Source organism: Diadema antillarum, unplaced genomic scaffold, assembly GCF_040938485.1.
Source record: "Diadema antillarum isolate AM-2024a unplaced genomic scaffold, OU_Dant_1.0 seq00000445_RagTag, whole genome shotgun sequence".
Taxonomy (NCBI): domain Eukaryota; kingdom Metazoa; phylum Echinodermata; class Echinoidea; order Diadematoida; family Diadematidae; genus Diadema; species Diadema antillarum.
Genome location: NW_027271419.1, coordinates 322229 through 337305, shown reverse-complemented (window position 1 = coordinate 337305; position 15077 = coordinate 322229). Strand labels below are relative to the sequence as shown.

Genomic DNA, 15077 nt, shown 5'->3' with positions numbered 1-15077 from the left:
TCCACATTTTAAACTTTATGCTCATATAGGAAAAATAGAATATATATATATATATTTATAATTCATTTCACATGGAATCATGCAGCTCCAGTGTGTTGTCAAGGCAGATATTACAATCATTCTTGAAATGCTGGATCTATTTTTATATCCCCCTTTTTACCCTCTCCATCATGAGAAAATATGGAATGTGTTTATCAAAATGCTGGGATGTCGAGAAATGTGAGGGTATATTGTTGTCGGCCTTTGAATTGCTTTTCACATTAGACTTATTGTTGTCAACCTTCAATTCAAAAGGACGGAATGCCTCTTGAAATGTTTTGAAAAGCTTCTGTTTGATTCCGCATGAGCGGATGATTATCAGAATCTGCTTTGAAGCTCCTTGCTTTGAGCTACCATATCTCGTGGGAAGCAAAGCATAGTTTCTCTTCAAAGGATTGCGTGCCAGTGCACTCTAATAAATAATGCACTTGACTGCACATACGATTTTGTTATCAATTAAAAGATATCATGTTAATGTGCACACAAAGGCGTGTTATCTGTTTATGGTATAGTAGTGGTATTCATTAGTATCAGTATCAGCATCATCACTATCCAAAATATGCACACGACTTACAATACTGTATACCACAAAAATTCACCTCTTGATGTCCACAGAGCTTTAATTAATGGGAACATAATCATAGTTATCCATCCATGTCACAGCTACCCATTTGGTGCGTATTACTATTATATTATCGTCATCAGAATAAGAGAGGTGCTGGTACATAATTCATCTGAGCCATCTTGTGGTCCATACAATTACATGACTTGATGAAGTAAAAACTCGACCAGGCTTTCGGTCCGCAATTTGCGCGGTACTTTGTACTGGTTAGCGGTTGTGCTGGTGTTGGCCAGAATGTGAGCCTTCAGTGCCTCGAACGCTCCAGGTTTCACGATGTGAACTCGAGGGGGCGCAATGGCACCTTCCCGGCGCAGCCGGTCGTAGTCGCTATTGCGGTCGCGCAGTTCCCGATCAAGCTGATGGTAAAAGAAACAGTACATGAATAGACCAATAAAACTGTAAAGGCCGTGTCACACGTTTCCGGGCAAGCTACGCGGACTTGTGGCGAGGAGGTAGTTTCCAGCACGCAGAAGATTTTCCGAGGGCGAACAAGAATGTTTGCAAGTTTCGCACTTGTTTCTTACCTACTAGACGCGTACTACTTAGCTTGTACTTGCGTGCATTCAGTGTGACTTGCGTGAGAGCTTTGAAACCAATCCGTTTTCTGTTACGAGCGACTTATGGGTACTGAGAAGTACTTGCGTTGGAGTTGCCTGCGAGGTGCTGCCGGCAAGGGTCTCCTACTGGTGTTCTGCGACGAGTACCTCACGAACCCCCACGACTCACTCGGAACAAGTTTTGCGCATGCTCAAGGCCTTGTCATACCGTATCCGGGGAAGTTTTGCGGTTTGACTTGCGGGGAAACAAATTTGCTACCCGGAGCTCTCCGCAGTTGCTCCGCACCTGACAGTACCTAGCGCGTATCTCGCCTGTAGTTGCCCGGAGGTGCTCAGCCAAGTTTTTGAGCATGACCAAAATTTTTTTCCGGGTGAGTCGCGGGGATGCCCGGAGAGGTCCACGCAGAACGCCAGTAGGAGGCCCTTAGCGGCTTCACTTCGCAGGCAACTCCCACGCAGGTACTTCGCAGTCCCCAAATGCAGCCAAGATAATGACATTCCGTGGTACTTTTGCCATTCCTTCAGAGGAATTCCTTCACTGAGTTGTCAGCCCCCATGCGACTGGTACAAAGGTATCACTGTATACCCGCAAGTAGAATTTAAGTAGAACGCGTCCAGCAAGTAAGACACATGCACTGACTCGCCCAAATCCTTGTTCGCCCTCAGAAATTGTCCGTTATGCTGGAAAATCCCTACACGCAACAAGCCTGCGTAGCTTGCCCGGAAAGGTGTGACAGGGCCTAAGGTTGGTTGCAGGTGAAATGATTTGCGTGCACACCTCCTGGTGACTACGGGTGAGATACGTGGTAGGTACTGTCATGTGCGGCTCATCTACGAGGACTTCCGGGTAGTAAAAATTGTTCTTTGCAAGTCGCACGCAAGGCTTGCCCGGAAAGGAGTGACACGGCCTCAAATGAATGAACAACCAAGTAAAAACTGAATGCATGTATTCAGTATTCTGTGTGACCTGCGTGCCAGGCGCGTGGGGGCTGACAACTCAGTGAAGGAATTCCTCTGTAGGAATGGCAGAAGTCCCACAGAATGTCATTATCTTGGCTGCATAAGGGGACTGCGAAGTACCTGCGTGGGAGTTGCCTGCGAGGTGCTGCCGCTATTAGGGTCTTCTACTGGCGTTCTGCGTGGACCTCTGCGGGCAATCACCCGGAAAAAATAATTTGGTCATGCTCAAAACTTGGCTGCGGGTATATCGGACTTGCATGAGCACCTCCGGGCAACTACGGGCGAGATGATTTATACGCGCCTAGGTACTGCCAGGTGCTTATCAACTGCGGGGAGCTCCGGGTAGCAAATTTGTTTCCCAGTAAGTCAACCCGCAAAACTACCCCAGATACAGATGACAAGCCTTTGAGCATGCTTAAAACTTGTTCTGAGTGAGTTGCGGGGGCTCGCCCGCAGAGGTGGACGCAGAACACCAGTAGGAGACCCCTACCGGCAGCACCTCCCAGGCAACTCCAACACAGATACTTTGCGGCCTGAATTTTCACTTCATTGTAACCGGAATTTCGTTATAACCATGTTCGTTATAATGGGAGAGCACTGTATAAAAGGGGAAAGTTCCACTCTTGTGCTAAGTTAGGGTATGGTGTGCGACTAACGAAATTTTGACTTTGATTATAAAAAGGGGAACAAAAGTCGATAATAGAAAGACGTTAAGCGGACATTTACCAGTGCCTTGTGTTCTTGTGTGATCTCTTCACATGACTCGTTTCCAGATGTGAACTCCAACTCTACGAAGAGCAAGTAGTATGGCATAATTTCGTTCCTCTCGAAGGCTGAATGAGGGAAAAAAGGAGTACGTTGAAAACCAGAAAATATAAAGCATTGTATCGGCAAACGACATCCTAGAGACGCTCGCTTTCTAAATGTCTTATGGACAAAGAAAAAAAAAGGAAATGACATCGTTCCCATTCCATTAATCCCATCTTGAAGCGGAATGGGAGACTTCAACCTTCTCGTGGTCCACCCTGTTGTTTGCAGATGCAACTTACACGATGCAATACAACTTTGTACTCTTCTCTGTAGAAAGCATACTAAGTATACAACTTAGATTCTACTTTCTTATGTCACCCTTGCCATGGCGACTGTGACCATCAACTCAAGCGGCCGTTCTCAGGGCCAACACACCCGTAATGTCAGGAAATCCCTACATTATCCTCCGGCAGAATGTGGAGGATGTCTCTACAAAGAATGTCAATATTTCTCGAATTGTCAAAGATCTTGATGTTGATGTTCTCCGACCTCCAAGAGACGCATATCGCAGACACATTCTTGGTTTCAAGCTTATTGCGTGTGTTAGCCATGAAAAATAAGACATTGCTACCTATACTTTAGGCATTGTCTGGAAGATTTTCTGTCCCCAGGAGTCTAGCTTTCTTGATGTACTTGTCGCATCTGTCAGGGTTGGTGACATCAACGTAACGGGAGGGGGATGGGGGGGGGGGGCACATGACCTGTCCCAGTGCTGCCAATTTTCTTACACCCAGAGGTATACGCAGGAGATTTCAACAGTCACCACTCTTCTCAGGGCTATTCTGCCAACGACAGCAACGGCGTAGTTCTGGATGATTGGGCGCCTATCAATGACCGCTTCCTTCTTTATGACGCCAAGCAAGACCCTGCCAGCTACAGACCTATCTCGCCGTTGTGTACAACTTTCTGAACGACTCCTCCTTATCAATCACTCTCCTTTGGACGAGCCCATCCTGCCGAAGGAACAGAAAGGTTTTAGACCAGGCAAGAATTGTGCTGACCAAGTCATAGCCATAATCAGTAGCATCAAAGCCGGCATCCAACAAAGCTTCCAAAAAAGGGGATCTTGCATGGTCTGCTTCTGCGAAAATATCCATGATTCTTAATTGCCAGACAAATTTGCGCTGCTTGTCTGTAATCGTCAGCAATTAAATCGCAGATTCAAGATCAGTGTGGGTGTCCAGACGAGCTGTGTTAGGACGCTGAACAATGGCCTTCCCCAGGATTCTATGTTGGCTCCGTTCCTTTTCATAATCATGTGGGTGGTATATAATGCCTGTCAAGAACGAGGATAGTTCCCCAAGTGCCTTGGAGGTACGTTAGACCGCACTCTTACATACTGAAGAGAGTTGCAGACAGATTGAAACCACGACGTTACATCATCTCGAAATTCACAAGCAACAATTGGAATTGAAAAGCAAGTAGACCCTACTTCTCATAGGCCTACTGCTACCATAACCATCATCTACTCGACTGCAGAGTACTGCTCATCATCATGTGTCAACAGCTGCCACATGAAACGTGTTGATACGACGGTCCTGAACTCATTCATACAGGTAGTCTTAGGCACACTCAAGTGCCCGCCCTTCACTGGCTATCTCCTTTGGCATATATAATTCCACCGCCCTACGCAAGAAAGAAAGGATGGCAAGTTTTACCAGTGACATCAATGCAGTTAGAAACTGACCATGTAATCCACAGTACCTGAACGACCTCCCGTCAATGCGTATGAAATCTTGGAAATCCCTAAAAGTATTGTGGATGTCCCTTCCGTCGCGGGAAAACTTCGACTTCAAAACTTATGCTGGTCTGATGCCGTCTCCAATCCAACTTATAGCTGCAACGCTATCACTAACCCGACAACAGAACCAAAAGGTTTTTGTCACAGGGGACTTTCCTCTGAATGTGGGGAACGAAAGTCCTCCCTGCGACTGGGATCTTTTCTATAGTCAAAGGCTGACTTTCTCTAAATGCAGCAGATTGTTAAGCAGACCATTCACTCAATCAACTCCTTCAACTTGTGCAACTACAGTGCCTCGAAATAAGTAGCCAATTACACAGTGTTCTTATAATGTAACAAGCAATAAGATTTATTATACTCGTCTCAAATTATGGTCGTTTACAATTATAATAACATGGTACAAACTTGAATACAGATTTCCAATTCCACTTGATCTTGAGCTTGGTTGCTCTGCTCGTTGGTTTATTCTAGAAGCTCCCGTGCTTGGTTGCTCTAGGTTGTAGACGATGCCCTGCCTGAAGTAGCGGGTCGTCTCCCCTTACTTCTGGTCCTCTCTGGAACCCTAAACTTGGTCCTCGCTGGAACCCTAAACGGTGGCTCTCTCCCTGGAACCCTAAACACCCTGTTAATTTAATAACATGATACCTCCCTTATAATTTGTGGTCTTTAGTTATTCCTGATTCTTATTCATATAACTTAAACAAAACATATGATTATATATTCCATCATATCAACATTGATTAGCCACACATAATTTCCATAATAATGTTTCACCATGGATAATTATCTTTCAATGTGGAATAGGGGTGATTAATCAGCCCATTAAAATCTTAGCGTTGTTCTAATTCTCTATTTCTTTCACAATGCAATTAAAATTCGGTTTGACATACAACCATCACACATACAATGCAATATCGGGAATTACATAGGAACTTACAAGGCATAAACAACTTCAATTAAATGATCGTGTACTTACAACAGTTGTTGGTGTTTACACTCGAATCCTCCTAGATTCTCTGCTGGATGGTCAGGCTGTCCCAGCCGAAATGCAACAATCCCTGAATCACACTGATTCCAAATAACACTCTGCTACTCTAACTTCGCAATCTCGAAGTACCGTAGCCTGGTCCTGAGTGTTCCGCAAATAATGTGGCATCTGAATTTTGTGCCCAAACACTGCATATTTATACATTTGTTGGACCATAGGTCTCCATGTAAAATTAATTAAATGAAGTCAAGTGACTTCCTAGAAAGTTTTCATAGAAGTCCTGCCCCCTTTTCTTATTGGTTGGCGTTTTCTGTCTGTCAAAACTTTCCTGAGTATCTCATTTTGCATTGGTCAAGCCTCTGCTTGACGTCATCACTTCCTGTCCACGGAAACCAAAATTCTTTGAAGTGGTCCTGTTTTGACCTAGCTAGAAACTTGTGTTTGACGTCGTGAATGACGTCCACATACCAGATAGTATGAGGCATACTACCAGGGATACCCTTTCCTCGTATTTTGACGTCATGTAGGGTTTACTCATCCCTAAAACATTTAATTCCAAATCACTCTCTTTTACTTTGATTGTGCATCGCAACATCTCCTTATATGGTTATTTTGATGCAAGCTTTTGTCTTTAAAGCTGCACTTCTTTTGTAACCATTGCCATAACATCAATTTCTTACATGAGCTACACAATAACCAGTAGTACAATGAGACAAATTATTACGTGACAAATACAAAATATGTCATATCATGACAGTTTTAACCTTCTTCGGAAACAGTTGCTTACCCTGCTAAACCGCATCAGCGAACCCTCCAAGTTAACAACAGATAACTCTCAGACGTGTGAATGCCGCCATCCCGACCAAACCCTGCGTCATATCGTGGAGGACTGCCACCCTTAAAAGTTTCCAGGAGGCCTTACAGAGCTTGGCAAACTAAATGATGCTCAACTGAACTGGATCAGCAGCTTGGATATAAACCTATGAGGCAAGCATGACCCCCCTCAGATTTGTTTCGCAATATACAACAGAAGAATCTTGAAGCACGATGAAAATCATTCATCTGCTATGTTAATTTAAGGTCACTGAACCAGTAAGTCCAGTATTTTCAAAGGTTCCATAGCAAAGAAAGAAACTAAACCACTGGTTACTGATATGCTTTAAAAATATGAGTTATGTCCTATGGCAAAGGGTGTGAGGAAAGGGGAGGTGGAAGGCAGGGTAAATGAAGATGGTAAAGGGAATGGAGAAATGGAGTTGGAAAGGAGGTGAAAGGGAGAGGAGAGTGGAAGGGGAAAGACAGGGGAAGGGAGAGGATAAGAAAGGGAAATGGAAAAAGAAATAGAGGATGACAGAAAGGAAAGGAAAGAGAAGGAGAAGGATAGAAGGGGAGGTGAGAAAAGAGAAAAGAGGGAATGGATGGGTAAAGGGAGAGGGGAGTGGAATGGAGAGTGGGAAAGGGGAAGGAGGGCCGGGAGGGGAAATAAGGGGAAAGAAGGGGAGAGGGGAGGGGATCAGAAAGGGAGGAGCAGAAAACTGAATTAAGGTGCCTTTTTCCATGCAGTGCGTTAGATACAGGACTCGTCACAATCCAGTCATGATTTATCATTAATCAGAGTTTTGTCGCCTTGACCCACGCTTAAATGCAGCTCTCGTTTTTAAATGGTTTATCAATAGCATTCTACAGTTATCACCAACTGATTCGACTCATTAGGACATGCAATATCCCTATAAATCAGTTTTAGTGCAACTTGGTGTATTCTTTGCATACTCACCAGCGCATGTTTCTGAAAGCAAGGTACTTTCGGCGGCAGCAAACTCAGTCAGTTTGACCCGGTCCGGCCAGCGCTTCACGGCGGCCTGAATTGCCTGGAGTGCGACGCCCTGGTCTATCTTCTCGTATCGTAAATTCAACATCAGGCCAAGACTGAAAATGGCACAAAGTGAAAGTAACAGAGAAAGGGTCAAGTCGATATGAGAATGGTACATCACGGTCATAGCTCTGGGTAAAGCTACTGTATTTGTTCCTTGGCTGTAGATGTACGTCGCAGATAATCAAATTTTCTCGGCACTATATACTGTAATCATGAGCATGTCCGAATTCATATTTACAATACTCATCTAATACGATTGTAATTTGCCAGAATGTGCTATTGAACGAAAACACGATAAAGATCACAGACAAGCTCACACTAGCACAAAAACACTGAATTAAACCTAAAAAAAAACAAACAAGCAGACAAACAATTTCATCAACAACTTTGATTTAACCATGAAATATATCGCAAAGCTGAAATCAAAGCTTTCATGTAACCGCTTGTGTCGAGAATGCACATGAGGCAGTGTCACACCTTTCCGGGCAAGGCTTGCGTGCGACTTGCAAAGAACAATTTTTACAACCCGGAGGTCCCCGCAGATGACCCGCAGATGACAGCACCTGGTACGTATCTCACCCGTAGTCGCCCAAGGTGCGCACGCAAATCTTTTAACCGGCAACCATGTTTAGGCCCTGTCACACCTCTCCGGGCAAGCTACGCGGGCTTGTTGCGTGTAGGGATTTTTCAGCACACCGGTCAATTTCTGACGGCAGACAAGGATTTTGGCGAGTCGGTGCATGTGTCTTACTTGCTGGACGCGTTCTACTTAAATACTACTTGCGGGTATACTGTGTGACCTGTGTGCCAGGTGCGTTAGGGCTGACAACTCAGTGAAGGAATTCCTCTGAAGGAATGGCAAAAGTCCCACAGAATGTCATTATATTGGCTGCATACGGGGACTGCGAAGTACAATGTACCTGCGTGGGAGTTGTCTGCGAAGTGATGCCGCTAGGACCTCCTACTGGCGTTCTGCGTGGACCTCTCCACCATCCCCGCGACTCACCCGGAAAAAGTTTTGGTCATGCTCAAAACTGGGCTGCGGTTAAATCGGACTTGCGTGTGCATCTCCGGGCAACTACAAGCAAGATACGCGCTAGGTACTGTCAGGTGCGGAGAGCTCCGGGTAGCAAATATGTTTCCCCGCAAGTCAAGCCGCAAAACTTCCCAGATACGGTGTGAAAAGGCTTTGACCATGCTCAAAACTTGTACTGTGTTCCTAGCGAGTCGTGGGAGTTCGCTCGCAGAGGTACACGCAGAACACCAGTAGGAGACTCTTACCGGCAGCACCTCCCAGGCAACTCCAACGCAGGTACTTCTGAGTATCTATAAGTCACTCCTAACAGAAAACGGATCGGTTTCAAAGCTCTCACGCAGGTCACACGGAATACACGCAAGTAGAAGGTAAGTAGCACGCGTCTAGTGGTAAGAAACAAGTGCAAAACTCGCAAGCATCCTTGTCAACCTGCGGAAAATTCTCCTGCGTGCTGGAAAATCACGGCCTTGAGGGATCTTGTTTATAGGATGACCGTTTAGTGCGTTCTGGTTTATGTGCAAGTGGTAAAACAGTTGAAGGTAAAAGATTTCGATCTTGCAAACCGTCGCGACGGTTTGAAATGTGCGACGCGTCGCGCATGTCACACAGTGACAAAGGCTACATAAATGTTTGCACTGACCGGTACAAGAACTGAAATGAAGGACAGTTGTCGTGGAAACCAGTGACTCGAATGATGTCTCCCAGTCTGTATCGATAGAGTCCACAGGCCTGGGTAATCACGACCTCGTACTCCTGGCCGATCTCGAGCTCGTCGAGGAACAGCGTTTCAGGCTGACTCTCATGACTGATTTAAGTAGAAGAAAAACAGCACATAAAACAATCATACGTAGTCATTTTCCACGAAACTAAAATCCTCATCTAAGCTTCAGTAGACATTCAGTTTTCATCTCGTCAATTCGAAATGAAGCATCGCAATCGTGAAGCCTCAATCAGCCAATCAACATATAATTGATGTCAGTTTAGTTTCAATTATTTCTCGAGGAAATCAGTACAGGATTTTTTTTTTCTCGATGAAAAATAAAGGAATGTACGTGAACAGGGGAAGTATTTTACGCATTACATCAACGAACGTACCCAGATTCTATCCTATTGCCATCCATAACTACAATGATATTCCAATTATCCCTTCGCTTGTGTTCTCGTCACTTTAATTCGTCGCATTGTCATTCTGTAGTTTTTGCACCTGATTACTATGAAGTAATTACAGTGAATTCTGATACCATCTTTCGGCAGTGAAATGTCATAATCGGCGAAATATTACAGCAGCCCGCAGCCAGACTTTCTCTACTTTAACTAACTTTAACTCGATGTTAGCAAAGCTCATACTGTTTGATCAACTGCCACATGCGATGTACTCATAGAGCAGCAGGTGATACAAACTTACGTGTTCTGCAGCCTGATAAACTCGAAAAAGTTTATAGTAGGAAAAAAGAGCAAATCCTGTTGTTTGTCCCACGCCCAAATGGAGATCCCCATTAGAAGCCCCTCTGAACATCCGTAGCCACTGGAAACCAAGGTGATACCTGGAGGTAATATGTATATAGAGTTTATTTCAAGCTACAAACCCAGGGAGCACTGTGACATGTGAAATAGGCGACAGTGCTTTCGGCTTTTCAACAAGATATTCCGTCCAGTGCTTAAATCCAGTGACTAAGTGTTACCACTCCATTAATATCTCTCGAGATACCCTTGACGAATTATTCTTAAATTTTGGTCACTTTTATAAATTTTTCAGTTTACATAGTTGATATGAATGATCAACTCATATCTTTTTTTTAGAAGGGATATTCCACCGACCTGGCAATAATTATTAGATAAAATTACTGAATTATTTGCAATTAATGAAGATGTTATTGGAATATATGGATCTTTTGGAATCGATTGCCACAATAGGTCATGATTCATTTTGACTACATGTTGAAAAGATATAACGTAAGCGGTTTTAAATTTTCATGGATATTGATTACTTATCCAGCAGAAGGTATTATGTGATATTCAAATCTTCTTCACATCCCAGAAATCTATAATTGTGTGCGGCATTCGTCAGGAATAGATCCCTGATCCTTTGCTGTTTCTTATACATGTCAACGATATAAAAAGCTCTTAGGGATTTTACTGTCAAAAGGACTTAGAAATACTGACTAGGATAAAAAAAAAATAACGATGGGCATTTTACAACGACTGAAAAAAAACTTCGTTTCTCAAGATTCCCTTAGGTCTAGTAACACAATGCTTTGATTCTACGATATGTCACACACTGCAATATCGTGTCGGGGATTGTGACTCAACTGAAATAAATCCATGGATCCAGTGGATCCACAATTACACAAATGATGACGTAACAGTAAAATTGGGCAAAATAATCAGTATCAAACTACTAATCAATAGATACAAGGATATATGAAGGTGTTATATAATGCTTTATAGGAAAGCAGCGTAGAATAAATTGTGTGCGCGCATTGCGCAATACACAAAGATATTTGTGATCTGGCGTTACAAAATGTGAGTGTGTGTGTGTGTGCTTAAGAACCCCGTACCTCTTGCGTATTTCTCTCTTATTTGGGGCCAGATTCCAGTGCTGTCCACGGACAAGATGACTCTCAGCTTTGGCCAAACCCTTGGAAAAATGTTGTCCAGTCCGACCACAAAATGTTGACGTAATTCCAGCGCCCTTTGCCGGTCGCCGTCTCGAAGTTCACTTGTCAGTGCCGAACGTACGTCGTCTGGGAGATCGAGTCGCTCACTGATGGTTCCGTACTCGATATCGTGGACGATGTCTTCCCACCACTGTTCGAGTTGTTTCATCATGCTCTCGAGCGTGCTCAGAAAGAAGACGCATATAGAGCCGATATTCCTGTCACGCAGGGCAAAAAGGAGATGGATGTAATTCGCAACCTCGTAGGAATTGATGCGAAAACCAGCCGGAGGTGTGGTGTAATACAACCTTGTGTCATCTCCTATAGTCAGGGCACTCTCGACAAGCCCGCCATTTTTAGTTCTAGAAACTACAGGGGCTATGTAGACAAAAAGTTGCTTTTGAACTATACCCGTATGAGGAAATTTCATTCGAACGATGGCGTAAAGAAGATCGAGATAGTCTATTATAATTTTGAGTCTATCTGTCTGAGGGATCATCTTGCTACGACCAGTCGTACCGGAAGTACTGACGTAACTGGAATGAAATTTCCGGGTCATAACATTTCTTTCTCCGTTCATCTCCCGTTCGACGAAAGGACGATAGTGCTCGTATGTTGTGAGTGGATGGCGAGCCCTGAACTCTTCTCTGTCCTTGATGTCTCGAAGTCGGTATCGTCGGCCGTACTCCGTGTCGCCATTCTCAAGGAGAATGTGTCTGAGGAGACGATCCTGGGCTCGGCGAGGATTCCTCCAGTGTTTCTCCAGACGATAGAGGGCGATCTTCCCTCGCAAGAGCGCCACCGTGGACGATAAGAAGCAACGCAGGATGGACTTTATCCCGTCATTGGGCGCAGGGCCAAGAGCAAGGAGACTCAAAAATAGCAGAGACAGGCAGAGAGCCACAACAGCAATGAGCCCTGAAAAGAGCGAGAAAGAGAGAGAGAGAGAGAGAGAGAGCAAAATACTGATGGAATAACAGTCAAATGAACAGTTTCATTAGTTAAGTCGATTTTCTTGTAAGATTCATCGATCTACCCCTCATACGCCTACAGGAAATACAGTTGCTAATCGAGGAGTTCTCATTATTTGTGTCAATATATTCTAAGGACATTGGGTGTAGGCATTCAAATTGTGTCTAGACGACTAGAATCATATTTTCTGACGTCCAATACAGCTACATGCTATTGGTAAATTCTTCATGTAATTATGCAAACAGCCTCACCGTATTCCGAAGGCATTCCAACAATCGTCTTTAGAAAATGTATGCTCATTACATAGGTACATTCCACTCATGACACAATCGGTAATAAACATCGAAGACAACCACAGTTCAGTCCCGTTCCTCCCTTATTTTGTCAGTCGCCATATTTTTTGTTCATGGACCTCATAGTACAACATAATTTCTGCCGACAAGGATGAAACTGTCCCCTTCATGTCTGTTGAATTTCGTTCCTTGGTGGTCCTGTCTCAACCAATTAATTATCTTTGATGCCTCCATCCTCCTTTTTTCTTACAAAAACCCGGTCAACCACCAACTCCATGGCCATTATAGAAGGAGCAATTTGAAAACTTTACTGGCTTAACGGGGCGATACATTCTAGCCTGAGAGGAAAAAGGCGCTTCTGTTACATTGCTTGGGAGCAAAGGGACAGAGAATTTTCTACTCCTCATGAACACTGGTACAATGACATCCTCGCAGTTGCGCCCTGATACTGGAAACGCATATCAGATGACGTTAGCAACGATTGAAGCCTATTTTGTTCCCTTGCATTAAGTGGTCGCCGAGAGATATAGAATCACATGACGAAAGGAGACGGCTGATGAGACTGTTTGCAATTATGTTATACCGCCGTAGAGGAGCTGGTCAAACACTGTGCATTCGGGAACCTAGCTGAAAGATGAAATAATGATTCGTCACCAGGTTGTTGAAGCGTGTATTAACCCCGGGACACGCGAGCGATAATTACTTGAACCCGATCTGACCCTTCAGAAAGTGTTCCCCGCAGCAGATGCATCGCAGATGCGCAATAAGACTCCAGCCAGTCTGGATGTCCCTTCATCACTGGAACACTTTGACCCCAAAAGTATATGGCGCAGATGCTGGTCTGATTCTGTCTCCAACACAACTCAAGTCACGCGCAACACAATCACTGACCCGACAGCAAAGCTAGAGGAGTTCAACCTCCCTCGGAAACAGTGGCTCACCCCATGGACCTAAGTACAGGTTCACGCTCACCCTAAACCGCATCCGAACCCTCCATGCAAGGACAGGCCACCGTCTACACAAATGTTTTGTCCGACGAAGTTGTCGGACAAATTTGCTCTCAGCCGATCAGATGCAAGGATTTCAGTAGCTTGTAACAGTTTGTCAGAGAAAATTAATATCCGACCAAAACGCTTCATGAAATGCCTCCCCCCCCCCCTAACTGCATGGATCCGCAGCTTAGATATCAACCTATAACTCTGTAACCTCTCACCCACCCCGTTGTATTGCATCATACGACAGAAGAATACGATTTGAAAGCAATGACTCCTGGGGGGCGTTTCATCAACGAGTTCGTCGGAGGTTTTCACCGACAAATTTGCTCTCAGCCAATCTGACGCAAGGATTTCAGTAGCTTTTAACAGTTGTCGGTGTAAATCACTGACAAAAAGTTTCATGAAACGGTCCCCAGAACATGAAAGTCAAAGTCAGAACGTTCACAAGCCGTACAAGCAAAAATCGCCCAGATAGCAAGGTTCGGAGGTAAGACGGAGCAGGAACGGACAGGAAGTGAGGAACAGCTGAAAAACGCAAGGTGGTTGCAAAAACTGTAAATGTAAGGACCACACGACATATGACCGCACGTGCAGGGTAAAAAGTGCCACATATTATGTCTCAAAACAATGACACAAAATGAGCCAGGGGGCTAGAGTAAAGAATACACAAGACCTGCTAGCTTCTAAGGGGATTTTCTGAATGCAGTTAGTATTAATCAACTTGCCAAAATTGGGGCTGAAATGTCGGTCAGTGATCTGTTTTGGGGCAGATATATACGTCTTTTCATCTTTTCATTATTGAATTTTAGGTGCATCAATGAAACACAATACCGAGTAGTAGATGGAATGGACCACAAGAATTCCGTGAAATCTTTGGGATATCTGGGGATGGGATTGGGGGATTAGATTTAGTGTGAATATTACAATTGGGGAGGGGGTACTATTAAAATGCTAAATATTACATTTAGGATTAAAATGTGATAACGGAGGGTAGATATTATATTGAACGTTAAACCGTACGTATACGGTGGATTTGATAAATCATTTAAGGATAAGATGTAGGCCTTTAGAGCCGATGTTACATTTAGCATTTAGGGGACATACACGCGTGTACTCTGAAACTCACCGAAAATGATGCGTGCAATTCTCACAGACTCCGCCAGACTAGCTTCCCGGGCAAGTAGCACCGCCACGACCAGACAGATTGTCGACAACAGCGACAACTTCGAGTGAAGATTCAGGAGCGCCATATTTGATACAATGCTTTCAGCAGTAGGCCCTCTTTAATTTCTAGATGGAAGCATCGATAATTCACCAAGGTACAAAATCGTTTCTATTTGGTGGCCCGGGGAATCACAAAGCAACTACATGTAATGCACTGAACACCACATTCGCACCTCAGTGACACACGACGCTCGCTGAGCACTCGCTTTTCTGTAGTCACAGCTAGTAGCCTATAAGTTAAGAGTGGAAACTGCTGACTTTGCGACTGTGCTATGTTGACTGTGCGATTATATTGTTCAATTTGTTTACT

General features: G+C 44.2%; 1 protein-coding gene across 1 annotated transcript; it reads right to left on the bottom strand.

Annotated features, from left to right (window-relative positions):
- Nucleotides 1-14793, bottom strand: LOC139732728 (uncharacterized). The gene is made up of 7 exons (XM_071643579.1): nt 14670-14793; nt 11185-12201; nt 10032-10170; nt 9267-9431; nt 7492-7643; nt 2905-3011; nt 1-1017 (listed from the first exon to the last, which is right to left on the bottom strand). The coding sequence occupies exons 1-7, from the start codon at nt 14791-14793 to the stop codon at nt 799-801; spliced, it is 1923 nt and encodes a 640-aa protein (XP_071499680.1). The 3' UTR covers nt 1-798.
- Between the last annotated feature and the right edge of the window lie 284 nt (nt 14794-15077).

Excerpts from the sequence above, each read along its gene's own strand:
- LOC139732728 (XM_071643579.1), bottom strand. The coding sequence starts at position 14,793 with ATGGCGCTCCTGAATCTTCACTCGAAGTTGTCGCTGTTGTCGACAATC. Across the intron at positions 9,432-10,031 it reads TTTATCAGGCTGCAGAACAC|TCATGAGAGTCAGCCTGAAA; the intron begins GTAAGTTTGTAT and ends TACTTAAATCAG. Across the intron at positions 7,644-9,266 it reads TCATTTCAGTTCTTGTACCG|TCTTGGCCTGATGTTGAATT; the intron begins GTCAGTGCAAAC and ends TGCCATTTTCAG.